The sequence below is a fragment of the Heptranchias perlo genome, chromosome 7 (assembly GCF_035084215.1).
Source record: "Heptranchias perlo isolate sHepPer1 chromosome 7, sHepPer1.hap1, whole genome shotgun sequence".
NCBI classification, from domain to species: Eukaryota; Metazoa; Chordata; class Chondrichthyes; order Hexanchiformes; family Hexanchidae; genus Heptranchias; species Heptranchias perlo.
In genome coordinates this window covers 55731939-55747448 of record NC_090331.1, presented here as the reverse complement: position 1 = coordinate 55747448, position 15510 = coordinate 55731939, and the positions used below count along the sequence as shown (strand labels likewise).

Genomic DNA, 15510 nt, shown 5'->3' with positions numbered 1-15510 from the left:
GGCCGATTGGCCTACTCCTGCTCCTATTTCTTATGTTCTTAGTTAAAACCATGCTACAAGCACCTACATAAACCAAATGCTTAAAATTTGTAACTATAGACATGGCATTTATACCTAAAATCATGTAGATTAGGAACAGGAAAATCAGAAGTACAAGTCATTTAAGATGAGAACATTTTTGTTGGAAGTTCTCCATTATGGTTTGGGGTTCTTTGGTCTTTTTTCCAACTTAAGCAGCTTGTAATACGGACTTTGAGCAAAAGCTGCCTAAAAGGCGTTAGCTTTTTGGGTTAGCCCCATGCTAAATGTGAACACATAAGCAAACAAAAGGCATTTAAGATGTGGCTAGGACTGACCACAGCCAAAGCCTCTGCTAACAGCACACTAACCCAGCTGCTCAACTACAAATCCCACTGAAGCTGTTTTGCACAGATACCAAACAATGACTAATTCTCTGCATTGTGACGTGGCCAACGGCACAATGCAGAGAATAAGGCCCAGAAATTCCTCAGGAGTCCCACCAGTCTCCCACCGTAATTCTATCTACCCCTTACAAGCCAAGTTACAGCCAAGGGCCAGGGACTCCATAACCTTGGGAGTTCTTGCTCCTTAAGCTTGAAGGGGATCCAGCGTAGTAGTGACATCCAGGACACCAAATAAATCAGGGTATACTGGCCTCCACAGAGGCAAATGTGGGCCCAACAGCCGGGTCCAGATCAGGCAAACAGCTTCTAATTTTTTTTTTTAAATAATGCAGACCACGCTCAAGGTAGGCAATAGGAGCATTAGCAGAGTCAGCTCAGGCCTGGGCAAACCTCACCCCCTCATGCGAGTGAATGGGCAAGTTTCCCTGGGCATGGGACAGGCCGCCAGCAGAGGTGCACCCATCATGGCACTTACACCCACCTACTCCATGCTCAGGAGATGCCCTCCCACAGACCCTGCAAATTCCGGCAGGCACTGTTGAACATGATCCTGGTGCAGCTGTCATGATTGAAACCAGTGTGCTTTCAGGGCCTAGATCTTTTTTCATTACTGGACTTAGCTTACTTTCATGTGGTATTAATAAAATTGTTTCAAAAAACATTTTACATAATTATGCATATAAAAAAGTTTAAGTAAAACTGACTAAATTATCATGCTGCAGAATATCTTCAGAGTCGATGTACAGTGAGGTTTAAAGAAGAGTTATTAAAAGAATTACAAAGTGAAATGTTGAAAAATTAAGGTCCTGACAAAATCTCTCCTCAGCAAATTCAAAATACTAAAATACATTTGTCACTCAGTCTACCAACTTTAAAATCTGTTACGAATTGTTTGTCCCCACCACCAAACTCTTCTCCCCTAAAAACATGGATTCCTTTGAGGTATATTTCCATGGGTGCTGGGCACCTTCCTGTACTTCTCCCAAGTGGCTAGTATAGACTTGAGCCTCAACAACAATTTTCAGCTATTCAGAGGTGGACAGACATAGCCAAGTCAGTTTCTGCCTTCACCCAATGTTCACTCATGTGCTTTGAGTAAGGCTTACTAGAGAGAGATCAAGAGCAGGAATCCTAGATGAATTTGCCCTCCTTATCCAAGGGTTACTGCAAACAATTGCAGTAATCTGAGCAAAGTGCCAACTCAACACTAAAACTGTGGCCAAAATTTATCACTTCACCAATAGGGGATACAAGTCTGTAACACTCTCACGAGGGAAATTCCCTCTTCAGAGCCTACAATAAGCCCTTAAAAGTCTAACAATTCCCGAAGTTAATCTGGTCTACCCTACTCTCACCTGCTGAGCTGTTAAACTTGGCAGTACACATTTAACTGATGAGTTGTTGGACTCCACTCAAGTACAAAATTTTATAGCTATGAAATTCTACTTTTTTTTTAAAAAACTGTGCATGATTATCTCTATCTATACACACACACATAGCTTCCCAACGTGTTGCTCACGAGTAATTTGTAGTCTACATCATAATTTCTAATTTATAAGTTGCTTTAATTTTTCTTCGATTGGATCAAGTAAACAAATTTGATGGATGAGCAGTTCACCTACTGTCCTTTGCCTTCAAGATTATTTGCTGGTTTATAGAAAGGATATACTGTATCTAAGATGTGTAAATGATACTTTTAGATTACTGAGGGGCATGAATAGATGATTTGAAATCTTCAATGTGCACTTTTAAACTGCAACACAGTCATTGCGTAAGGACTTTGCCAATTATTTTTGGCAGCTAGTACCAGCACAGGAACCTGAGCGGTGAGTCAGAAGAGGGTATGACATGATAGCTATTACTGAGACATGGCTGCAAGCAGCGAGAGAGGGGAGGACCCAGGGACAATTTACAATACAAATAGTAGTTCAAGAACAAGTGAAAGGGAAAAGCGTAGAGCAGCAGAGTGTACTTTAGGCACTACAGATAAAGTGAAAACTAGAAGGTGTAAAGCGATTAACCCATCAAAGCTGAAGGACAGGCTAGGGTGTGTGGCCCAACTAAGAGTTCTATATACAAACGCACGGAGTATAAGGAATAAATTAAATGAATTACAGGCACAAATTCAAATTGGAGGTTATGACATGATAGCTATTACTGAGACATGGCTGCAGGATGGTCAGGATTGGGAACTAAATATACCAGGTTATGAGGTCTACAGGAGATAGGGAAAATGGAAGAGGGGGAGGAGTAGCCTTAGTGATTAGAGATTAAATCACTTCAATGATAAAGGAGGATATAACGAGGGGTAAGCAGCCAACAGAGACCTTATGGGTTGAATTGAGAAATAGGGAAGGATCTAAGACTATAGTGGGAGTTGTGTATAGGACCCCTGGCAACAGCTCTGAAGTGCTAGATTGTATAAATGCAGAGATTAGGCAAGCGTGTAACAAAGGCAGTGGTCTTAATGGGGGACTTTAACCTTCACATAGTTGCTAGTCTGATTTTCCCAATCTATCAGAAAGGTAGTGAATTTTTTGAGTGTGTCCGGGATAGTTTTCCAAAGCAGTATGTCCTAGAGGCAACAAGGGGGCAAGCCATACTAGGTTTAGTAATGAGTAATGAACCAGATTCAGTTGACAGCTAAAATGTGTGTGAACATCTATCCAATAGCGATCATAGCATGATGGAGTTCAAGGTAGTGTTTGAAAGGGAAAAAAGTGAATCAGCTGCTAAGATTCCAGACTTGGGTAAGGCAGACTTCAATGGGATGAGACAGAGACTGTCCACAGTAAACTGGGCAAATCTGTTAATGGGTAAAACGACTGATGATCAGTGGGAAATGTTTAAAGATACATATAACATGATACAGAATTGGTTTATACCCGAGGGGCAAGAACTCTATGTGCCAAAAAAACAGCCATGGACAACAAGAGAGGTAAGGGACAGTATAAAACATAAGGAAAGGGCATACAAAAAGGCAAAAAATGGCACAGATCCTGGCGAATGGGAAAGATACAAAAATCAACAAAGGGTCACAGAACAGATAGTAAGGGCTACAAAGAGTGTATGAAAAGAAACTTGCAAGGGATATCAAAACCAATACGAAGAACTTTTATAGTTATATTAGGAAAAAGAGTGGGGATATTGTCATTGACAATGGGGAAATGGTGGACATGTTGAATAATTACTTTGCATCAGTATTTACAGTAGAAAGAGAGGATAGCATGCCGGAAATCCCAGGAAAACTAACACTGAATCGGGGACAGGGACTCAATAAAATTAACATAAGTAAAGCAACAGCAATGAAGAAAATAATAGCACTAAAGAGTGACAAATCCCCAGGACCAGATGGTTTCCATCCCAGGGTTTTAAAGGAAGTAGGTGAGCACAATGCAGATGCCCTAACTATAATCTTTCAAAGTTCTCGAGATTCAGGAACCATCCCTCTAGATTGGAAAATTGCACGTCACTCTGATCTTTAAGAAAGGAGAGAGGGAAACTAGGGAATTATAGACCAGTTAGCCTGACATCTGTTGTGGGGAAAATGCTGGAGTCTATAATTAAGGGTGACTGAACACCTCGAAAATTTTCAGTTAATCAGAGAGCGAGCGTGGATTTGTGAAATGTAGGTCGTGCCTGACAAACCTGATTGAATTTTTTGAAGAGGTGACTAAAGTAGTGGACAGGGGAATGTCAATGGATGTTATTTATATGGACTTCCAGAAGGCATTTGATAAAGTCCCACATAAGAGACTGTTAGCTAAGATAGAAGCCCATGGAATCGAGGGAAAAGTACGGACTTGGTTAGGAAGTTGGCTGAGCGAAAGGCGACAGAGAGTAGGGATATAATGGGTAGGTACTCACATTGGCAGGATGTGACTAGTGGAGTCCTGCAGGGATCTGTCTTGGGACCTCAATTATTCACAATATTTATTAACGACTTAGATGAAGGCATAGAAAGTCTCATATCTAAGTTTGCTGATGACACAAAGATTGGTGGCATTGTAAGCAGTGTAGATGAAAACATAAAATTACAAAGCGATATTGATAGATTAGGTGAATGGGCAAAATTGTGGCAAATGGAATTCAATGTAGACAAATGTGAGGTCATCCACTTTGGATCAAAAAAGGATAGAACAGGGTACTTTCTAAATGGTAAAAAGTTAAAAACAGTGGATGTCCAAAGGGACTTAGGGGTTCAGGTACATAGATCATTGAAGTGTCATGAACAGGTGCAGAAAATAATCAATAAGGCTAATGAAATGCTGGCCTTTATATCTAGAGGACTAAAGTACAAGGGGGCAGAAGTTATGCTGCAGCTATACAAAACCCTGGTTAGACCGCACCTGGACTACTGAGCCGTTCTGGGCACCGTACCTTCGGAAGGACATATTGGCCTTTGAGGGAGTGCAGCGTAGGTTTACTAGAATGGTACCCGGACTTCAAGGGTTAATTTACGAGGAGAGATTACACAAATTGTGTGGGTTGTATTCTCTCGAGTTTCGAAGGTTAAGGGGTGATCTGATCGAAGTTTAAAAGATATTAAGGGGAACAGATAGGGTGGATAGAGAGAAACTACTTCCACTGGTTGGGGATTCTAGGACTAGGGGGCACAGTCTAAAAATTAGAGCCAGACCTTTCAGGAGTAAGATTAGAAAACACTTCTACACACAAAGGGTGGTAGAAGTTTGGACCGCTCTTCCGCAAACGGCAATTGATGCTTGCTCAATTGCTAATTTTAAATCTGAGATAGATAGCTTTTTTCCAACCAAAGGTATTAAGGGATATGGGCCAAAGGCAAGTATATGGGGTTAGATCACAGATCAGCCATGATCTTATCAAATGGCAGAGCGGGCTCGAGGGGTTGAATGGCCTACTCCTGTTCCTATGTTCCTATTAAGCATACCTTAGTAGATAACATAGGCGAAGTGCTGAGTATATCTCTCTCTACTCTGCTCCAACCATGTAGCTCACCACAACTTAAGAACATCCATCTTCTGTACTAGTGAGAATTTTTCTAACTTCCTACACCAATCATCACTTGGCTGGTCAGATTACCAATTTAGACAGCATATTTATGATTGTTTAAACAGATTTATAGATGTTGCAGCTCAGCTTCCTGACATTTTCAGTGTTGAAAATAAGATATCTAAAAGAAATTGGTCACCAAATTGCAGAAAACATACTATGCATTCACCATACAACAATGGGATTGTCTTATGAAATATAACCATATTGTTGAATCAATCCAGACACAAGTCAGCTTTTACCACTTGTAACTAAAAGTAATGTAAAATTAGATTAAGATAACGATTTAGCATAATTCATTTACACACATTATAGATAACATATAGATTGTTATGTCAGCAAACGTAAAAACAAAAACCAGACTGTTGTCCTTGAGAACACAGGAAATAATGATAATCATTCTTACTATTGCTATTCAAACCTTCAGTCATTAGATATTTTTATATAAGCACACTTTTAAAAATTCAATTTCTAGCTACATTTAGAATCACCTGGCTGAAGAGTTAATCTTAAATACACATTACATTTCAAACCCTCTTAATATCTACCATATCTTGAAAAATCTGATCTCCATGGATGACATGAAAAATTACTCTCAACAGTTGGATGTAAAATATGTGACAATGCAATTACTTCATATAACTGTACAAAATTAAATGGAATGCATGCAGCATGTTAAAACTGTGTAAATCTTTCTTTAATTTTGAAATACAACCAGTTCAGAAGATTAGGTTTTCAAAGACTTTTTGTCGTGTGTAAGTACACAAATGGGATTACATAACTTGACAATGCAAAGCACACAATTAAAATGCTACATGGTTAAAAATGTATTAGATAGTGTTGAATACATCTTCATATGCAAACAAAATTCAAGTAACTACTGACGGCAAATGTGCCAAAAAGTCAACAGCCTACAACTTATAGTACTCAAAGGGATTACCATGCCAAATACAGAGTAAATGTGTCTCAGTTGTAAAATGTAGGAATAATAGATAGCAATTAAGTACTTTTAAATTGTTTAAGCCATAGAATTTTATAACTTCAAAATTATGCAGAGAAAATCTCCAGAGAAAAACAAAGCATGCTCTTTAATTTCAAACTGTTCTCACCCTCCAAGCTCCTGGAATAATTTATATTCATACATTTAACAATTAAAACAAATCAGCTCAATACAATGGACTGATCACCATTTTGTAACTCCTTTTCTGTACCAAAGTACTCACAAATGAAACCAACAGATACACCAGTTAGAAAATAAAAGCCAAATTTGCCTGTACGACTAAAAATTCTGGTTTTACACTCCTGACTTTCGAAAGTTCATTTACTATGCAAACACTTATATATGAATCTTAATTTCAGTAAAGGACTTATAAAATTTAAGGTTTACGACACTGACCATGATTACTTTGCTTCCAATTTGGACACAAATGTTTGCCAGGATCCTGCCCCTGGTTCGGCATTGCTAACTTGCATTGAAGTCTGCTTAATGTTGTCACTAGATTTATAGCAGCACTTGATCAGTTGTTGCTATGCAATTTGAAAATGCAAATCTTTGGCAACAATAGATTTAAAGCTACTTCAACAATCAGCAACAATGTGCAACAGTGAGACTAAATAAAAAACCTGCTCATTATACAGAAAGCATCCTCTCAATTGCCATTTACATAGAATTTTACAGCACAGAAACAGGCCATTCAGCCCAACAGATTTATGCTGGTGTTTATTCTCCACACGAGCCTCCCCCACCTTACTTCTTCTCACCCTATCAACATAGCCTTCTATTCCTTTCTCCCTCATGTACTTATCTAATTTCCCCTTACTGCTTTACAACCACAAGCCTGGATAAGACCTGAAAAAAGAAATCTGAAATAGTACCTTCAGATCCCATAATGAAGTGGTAAATATCAGGGCCAGTTGACATTCTTGGACCTTGACAGCTTTTCTCTACTATGCCTCTTGGTGTAACCATTTTTATATGTACAATCTGTTAACACAGTAAAAGCCACAAATTATTTGCTTTATTCAAGTCTATTAAATAAATGTGTGAAGTTAAATTGGTTATTCAGTGCTTATTGGATTATTCAGAATCATGTTTCTTTTCAATTCATTGACAAACATTTAAAGAAAAAAATTCAAGAAGTGGTATCGAACTGGTATTTTATTGTTCCCTGACCAATTCGGAATTTAAGATAGAACCTGGGGATATCAAGTCAGTTTTAGATTTGTTTCAGAACTACAACTTTGTAAAGGATAAGACATGACCATCATTCTCCCTCCAAGTCACACACCATCCTAACTTGGACATACACGTCATCACGGAGTCAAAATCCTGCAATTTGCAGCCTAACACCATTGTCAGAACACCATCAGCACAAGGACTGAAGTGGTTCAAGGCATGCATACCATAACCTTCTCAGGGCAAATGAGGATAGGCAATAAATGCAGCTTTGCCAGCATCGCCCACATCACAAGAGCAAATGAAAATAATCTTTGAATTCAGTGTAATCAACAAAAATTCCATCAAATGTAAGCTATATAAGTATTTTAAAATACTCACCAGATCTTCAATGTTGCCATAGATGTTCTTTTTCATGCCTGAAGCTCTCGTAGCTACCCAGCCTCCAAGGCTGCTGAACTCCATCGAATCTGGTTCATGCCCTGTGCAGTAACCATGTTCACTAAGCTTCAATAAAAAAAAAGAAAGCAGTTTAGGAAAAAAAAAGTTACTCCAAAGCCCCTTTTCGGTACTGGAATTGCAAATAGTTCTTATAAAATAAATCCAATGGAATATTATGACATTTTATTTCGTTATGCCCCTTTCAAGCACAGTTTTCTACGTACCCAGTAATAAGCATGATTTCCTTCACTGCATTTGTACAAGGGAATGAAAAGGTCCAGCAATATAAAACAGCTGCATTCAAACTGGTCAACTACAATTATTAAAATTTTTAAAATTAGCTTTTCAATTGATTCCTTTAGCTGGAATTCAGTCTGAATTGAAAAAAAATCCCAGATAATTTTCCATCAGATATTACGTAGAGTTTTAGCACCAAGAAAATGGCTGCTATTTTGAATAAGTGCCAGACCCAGTTCAAACACAAAAATGTCAAAAAGCTGCTGCTTCCACAAGACAACCGGTAGCTTTGGGAATTATTTAACTTTAGAATTATTTGTAAATTCAACAATTTCAATGTTGGGACCTTTGTTACGTATTTAAAATCAAAACCCAAGAACTAAAAATAGCCATTACCACTGCATAGTCACCATGAAGTTACTGTCAATTAAATAAGTTGTTTACCCCATAACAGATGGGGATAAAAGTACTTTCAATAAGGTGGTTCTCTTCCCATATAATTTAGATTATTTCTTGTTACTGACCCTCAATTAAAACGAGCTCTATTAAACGTATTTCCAATGTGCATGCAATTTGAATACAGTAATACCAAAAGTCCTACAGTACATTGCTTTCACAGGTTCAATCACATCAATGATGCATCTTTTTTGTGAAACGAAATCAAACAAGACCTGCATCAGAACAGTTCTTAGTATGATACCACTATCATGTTGGATCGGTTTTAGCCGAGAACATGAACTTGCACTTATTTATGGGCTCATCCAGCAGCTCATTACTACCGACCTTCAGTGGTGATCATACACATGTGTATAAAACCAGGCTTTTCCATAGCCAATATATTTTAGCAACAGCCATAAAAGAAAAAGGATAATTCCATGAGTGAGTCTGATCAGATAACTAACAGGCAATAAAGTTCTGAATAAGTTATTACATATTGCCACTCAAAACTGAACCATTTCATGGCTGCCCAAGCCTGTGTCAGGACTAAATTAATAGAAGCCAAATTTTATCGGATAGAAAGAGAATTTTAATATGCTCCACATCAAGTGATCTGCTCCTAACTGTTGAAGTTCATCAGCAATTGTACAAAAGATCTGTGCTTACCATATGGTGGATTTACAGTAGCAGTATTATCCTTGCTGCATGCTGTAGAGAATTGAAGTGGGATTTATTTTGTCTACAGGAACCAATGGTGAGTTTCAAAAGTTTTTTTCTTTCTGCGTGTTAATTGAATCACAGAGCTTAAAAGTTAATTACACCAGCTCCTTTATTCATTGCTGAAACAAAAGGCATTTGAGTTGAGAGCCCAGCTATTACAGGTGCTGGTAGATCAGGGGTTTGGGTAGCTAGCCTTTAGTTGCAAAACCTGAGGAACTGGTAGGAAAATAGTGCCAGCTCCAGCAGCTGAAAATGTATGGCTGTGTGTGAGTGAAAAAATATTTAGAGCCTGTTCTTGGATACATGTATACTACAATTCCTAAATGGGGTGTCCAGCAAAAAGTCACTCGTACAAGACATGAATACCAATTATGAGGGAGGGGGGGGGGGGGCAAGGTACTAAATATTCTCAATAGAAGGGCTGGAAAAATTCCGGGACTCTAAATTAAAATTCGTAATTCCAAACTCCTGGGTTATTTTGTGGTCTCACTCCTAAATAAGAGATCAATGCTCTAAAATGAAATTTAAATTAAGAATATGATGGGTTTACACACTAGAGCCTTAACTTAATCATTGTTGCAGATTACCATCTATAAATATCTATTTATAAATTCTCAAATACACATAATTAGCTGTAACTACTAGAAATCACTGAACAGCAAAACACAAAAACAGCTATGCCTACAAAAAAACAGTATAGTTAAACCAAATGTATATGGCTGCCACTTTTAACAAATCTCATTAGTAATGTCATTTTGCATGAAAATCATTTAGTAATTCTTGCTCTGATCTGTAAAATGTCACAAATTACTTCCAGATTAAAATTTTCAAAGAAAAGAAAGAAGCACTTAGAATTCTTTTACATGTTATGTTTTACAAGCAGAATACAGATTTATTTTATGGCAACTGGATTTGCAGAATATATATTTGTAAACTGCCTGCAGTAGTAAGAAGTGATGTATCTTGGAACCATCTGGCAGGCAAAATACTGATCCCTTGTGGAAAACATCAACATCTACTTAAGATGCAGCCCATGTATTCTGGCACATCAACTGATTACTAATTCCTAGTTTTCAAAATTTATTTTCTTCTTCCATCTGCTCAACACCTGAGTTTAATCATCTCAAAAAACAAACATTTGGGCATTGTTTCTAAAGGTGGTTAAATATCTTGAGGTCTTGCCTATGTTTACATTCTGGAAATTTTGTACTACACAAAAAAACTGTGATTTACAACCCACTCAGAACTAAACATGTTCTGCAATACATACCAATATTATTTCCCATCAACTGATACCTTTAGAAAAAGCATTCTGTATTGTTCAAATCTTCATGGTAATGGACAATCTACTGGACTTAGTCAGTTAACAGCATGTTTTATGCTGTCACATTAAATGGGTCCCCAGTTAAAACCCAATCTGCAAGTTCAAAATGCTGAACAGTTTAAATATTATTGCAAACATAGCATTTTTTTATTCTGCTGAATAAAAAAGGGAATACTAACAGCACAGCGGAGACTCAACCCATAACAAAATTTGACAAAGTAATACAGAGTAGAGGTTTTCTTTGTGCAATGGAACTTCAGATTCAATAGAAGTATTTATTACTAGTCTGAAGTTTAGAAGTTTACAATTTGCAATTCAGTTTGAGGGCTAACTTCAGAGTCAATATTCTTCAAACTCATGTTTTTCAGATTTAAATGCCATAATTTAATGTTTTTAAAACTACAAAAGTTGACTTCACAGAATGGCTATGATTTGCAAATTTATCATGCATTAAAAATGATGAGATGTCTCAACATTCTAATGGTATTGCACCCTTGGTGATGCTGTGAGCATTAACGTTGTGACTGTCAATCAACTGAACTCACATTTTTGTCAATTCTAACTGTTGTAATGAGCTTTACCACAGAGTGGCATTGTTGCAGCGCATTTCCCCCAAGAATGGTGGACTCTTGCTAAAGGTAAGTCCAATGTACTGAGCTGGAGGCCCAAAGAAATCTGTTTTCATGTTCCTCCGTCCCCTCATGTTTTTGCTGAGTAGTGTGGATTCAACTCTGCGGACCACTCCACTTGCCACCTATTCTGTTTAACAACAATATTGCCACTTCTGCTGTGCCTCTCTTCTCCAGCATTTCTTAAATGTCTGCCCTAGCCACTGGGCCATTCTGCCCGCTTAGCTGCCCTTGTTTGATCGCTCATCGCCTGCCCGTCTTATTAGCCTTGTAGAAATACGACCTTGTCGCTCACTTATGCTGCCCTCCATGGCCCTGTGGCAATTAGAGGGAAAAAAAAGTCAGTGCTGCTTCTCTCCTTCCCTGCCAATCAGCCGCTCGACAACTGTGTTTAATTAACTTTCCTCAGTGAAGGCCCAATTTTTATTGAATTATTTAATTTCAAAATGCATTTACCTGCAGTACCTACATCACCTATCAGTGGCATTGTGATTAGCCTTTACAATGTGAACAGTCCTGTCACATAACATTAGTTGCAAAGCCTGCTATTATGTAGTTCAATGGCCCAGACAGTCAACATGCAATTCCAGTGCAAAGACACTGGGTGGCAGTGCTCATCACAGGATCACAGAGGACAAAAGCTAAGTGTACAACTTTTAAGCAAAAAAAACTCTAAATGTAATAGTTTTACTCAAATTCGTACTTCCTTCGGCTTGAATGTAAAAATCAATCATCCTTCTGTAAAGTCAGCTTTGCTCAATTTCACTTCCTCTTATTTCATAAGGCCTGTCCAATAATGAACAGATTTAATCTTACCTGTCTTTCAAGATCTTGTCCAGTAATACCAGCCTCCACATGAGCTGTCAAGTTCTTTTCATCAACCCACAATATTTGATTCTGGTTTTTTTGAAAAAAAATTGAAATAAAATAAACACACTTATTTTAAATCCATTGCCACCTTTAAAATCTCCTAATAAGTTTAAACCACAGGGAGGGAACCTATTATAGGCATTACAGAGTTAAACATCTGATATTTTGCATGAAGCGAGGCAGTTAGCAGATGCTCCTTTAACAAAGCAGAGAAAGGGAGATTATGGCATGCTAAAATAGCAACCACATGGGCATGGCTAACGCTTGGTTACAGCTGGACAATAGCTAAATCACAGGGAATGGGATAGATACTCTTGGGGAAACACCTTTGAAAGACTCTCCCACTTCAAATTATCTGCCAAATTTTATGCTACAGAAGGCCATAAGAATATTTGAGGATTGATGAGAGTGGTTAAATTTCCCATCTCAATAGCCAGGCCATTAAGCAGAACCCTTCCAAATCTGGGTGGGGAACCTGACCTAACAGCAGGAGAGAGAGATTGGCATAATACTGCTGAGCGGCAATATCCAAAAGAAAATTTTGGGGGCTAAAGAGTTACCATACGTATGCTCACCTCCTCCGCTCAATCTTTTGCAATATTTTCAGGATCAAGGGAAGTGATGGAAACGCATAAAGAAATCTGTGACTCCACAAAAAAAGACTGTTTAGCCTCCAAGCTGATTTATCCATGTTCCTTGAGCAGAAGCATAGAGCTGATGAATGCCCAAAGGTGCAAAGGGGACTATGGAATGAAAGTCTGGAAAAATACTCTGGATTAGCTGTGAGAATCTTTCACTCATGGTGAGTGGAACAATGAGCAACTCAGAACATTTACATTGTTCATTACAGCTGCATGTCGAGTTGAAAGCGTTGCCCTGCGGTTAAAGTACCAATGGTCAAGTGGCATTGCATCTTAACTCAACAGTCAAGATCAGGTCAGTCGTGCATTTTTATTTTATTTGAGAGGGGAGGGAGAGAGCACAAGAAAAGTAACTGATAGGGTTCGATGAAAGAGGAGTACCAGTATGAACTGAGAGGGTTGTAGGAGGGATAAAGAAAGATCTTGCATTTATATGGTGCCTTTCATGGTTTCAGGACATCCCAAAGTGCTTTACAGCCAATGAAGTACTTTTGAAGTGTAGTAACTGTTGTAATAGAAACATAGAAAATAGGAGCAGGAGTAGGCCATTCGGCCCTTCGAGCCCGCTCCGGCATTCAATATGATCATGGCTGATCCTCTATCTCAATACCATATTCCCGCTCTCTCCCCATACCCCTTGATACCTTCTGTGTCCAGAAATCTATCAAGGTCCTCCTTAAATATATTCAGTGACTTGTCCTCCACAGCCTTCTGTGGTAGAGAATGCCACAGGTTCACCACCCTCTGAGTGAAGAAATTTCTCCTCAGCTCAGTCCGAAATGTCCTACCCCGTATCCTGAGACTGTGACCCCTCGTTCTGGACCCCCCAGCCAGGGGAAACATCATCCCTGCATCCAGTCTGTCTAGCCCTGTCAGAATTTTATATGTTTCAATGACAACCCCTCTCATTCTTCTAAACTCGAGTGAATACAGGCCGAGTCGACCCAATCTCTCCTCATACGACAGTCCTGCCATCCCAGGAATCAGTCTGGTGAACCTTCGCTGCAATCCCTCTATAGCAAGTATATCCTTTCTTGGGTAAGGAGACCAAAACTGCACACAATACTCCAGGTGTGGTCTCACCAAGGCCCTGTATAACTGCAGTAAGACATCCTTGCTCCTGTACTCAAATCCTCTTGCAATGAAGGCCAACATACCATTTGCCTTCCTAATTGCTTGCTGCACCTGCATGTTTGCTTTCAGTGACTGGTGTACAAGGACACCCAGGTCCCTTTGTACATTAACATTTCCTAATCTATCACCATTTAAATAATACTCTGCCTTTGTTTTTCCTTCCAAAGTAGATAACTTCACATTTATCCACATTATACTGCATCTGCCATGTATTTGCCCACTCACTTAACTTGTCTAAATCGCCTTGCAGCCACTTTACATCCTCCTCTCAACTCATGATCCCACCTAGTTTTGTGTCGACAGCAAACTTGGAAATATTACATTTGGTTCCCTCATCCAAATCATTGATATATATTGTGAATAGCTGGGGCCCAAGCTCTGATCCCTGTGGTGCCCCCCTAGTCACTGCCTGCCACCCCGAAAAAGATCCATTTATTCCTACTCTGTTTCCTGTCTGTTAACTAATTTTCAATCCATGTCAGTATATTCCCCCCAATCTCATGTGCTTTAATTTTGCACACTAACCTCTTATGTGCGACTTTATCAAAGGCCTTCTGAAAATCCAAATAAACCACATCCACTGGTTCTCCCTTATCTATTCTACCAGTTACATACTCAAAAATCTCCAATAGGTTTGTCAAACATGATTTCCCTTTCATAAATCCATGTTGACTTTGTCTAATCCCGTTGACATTTTTTAAGTGTCCTGTTATCACATCCTTTATAATAGACTCTAGCATTTTCCCTACTACTGATGTTAGGAAATTACAGACAATGTAGCCTGTTTTCTCTCCCTTTTTTAAATAGTGGAGTTACATTTGCCACCCTCCAATCTGCAGGAACTGTTCCATAATCTATAGAATTTTGGAACATGACAACTAATGTATCCACTATTTCCATGGCTACCTCTTTTAGTACTCTGGGATGCAGATTATCAGGTCCTGGGGATTTATTGGCTTTCAGTCCCATTAATTTCTCCAGCACTATTTTTTTAATGATACTAATTTCCTTTCATTCCTCCTTCTCACTAGTCCCCTGGTTCCCTAGCATTGCTGGGAAGTTATTTGTGTCCTCTTCCATGAAGACAGAACCAAAGTATTTGTTTAATTGCTCTGCCATTTCCTTGTTCTCCATTATAAATTCTCCCATTTGACAGTAAGGGACCTACATTTGTCTTCACTAATCTTTTTCTTTTTACATACTTGTAGAAGCTTTTACAGTCTACTTTTATGTTCCTTGCAAGTTTACTCTCATACTCTATTTTTCCCCGCTTAATCAATCTCTTGGTCCCTTTTTGCTGAATTCTAAAAACTGCTACCAATCCTCAGGCTTGCTACTTTTTCTACAACTTTATATGACTCCACTTTGGATCTAACACTATCCTTAATTTCTTTTGTTAGCCATGGTTGGGCCGCTTTTCCTTTTGTGTTTTTGGTCAGAAAGG

The 15510-nt window shown here is 38.7% G+C and overlaps 1 protein-coding gene across 1 annotated transcript in view; it reads right to left on the bottom strand.

The window, feature by feature from the left end:
• The window catches only part of agps (alkylglycerone phosphate synthase), a 169558-nt gene that overhangs the window by 68256 nt on the left and 85792 nt on the right, over positions 1-15510 (bottom strand). The window contains exons 8-10 of the mRNA XM_067987618.1: positions 12238-12318; positions 8014-8139; positions 7332-7440 (exon numbers count right to left, since the gene is read on the bottom strand). Coding sequence (XP_067843719.1) covers positions 7332-7440; positions 8014-8139; positions 12238-12318 — 316 coding nt within the window. The remainder of the gene's footprint in view (positions 1-7331; positions 7441-8013; positions 8140-12237; positions 12319-15510) is intronic.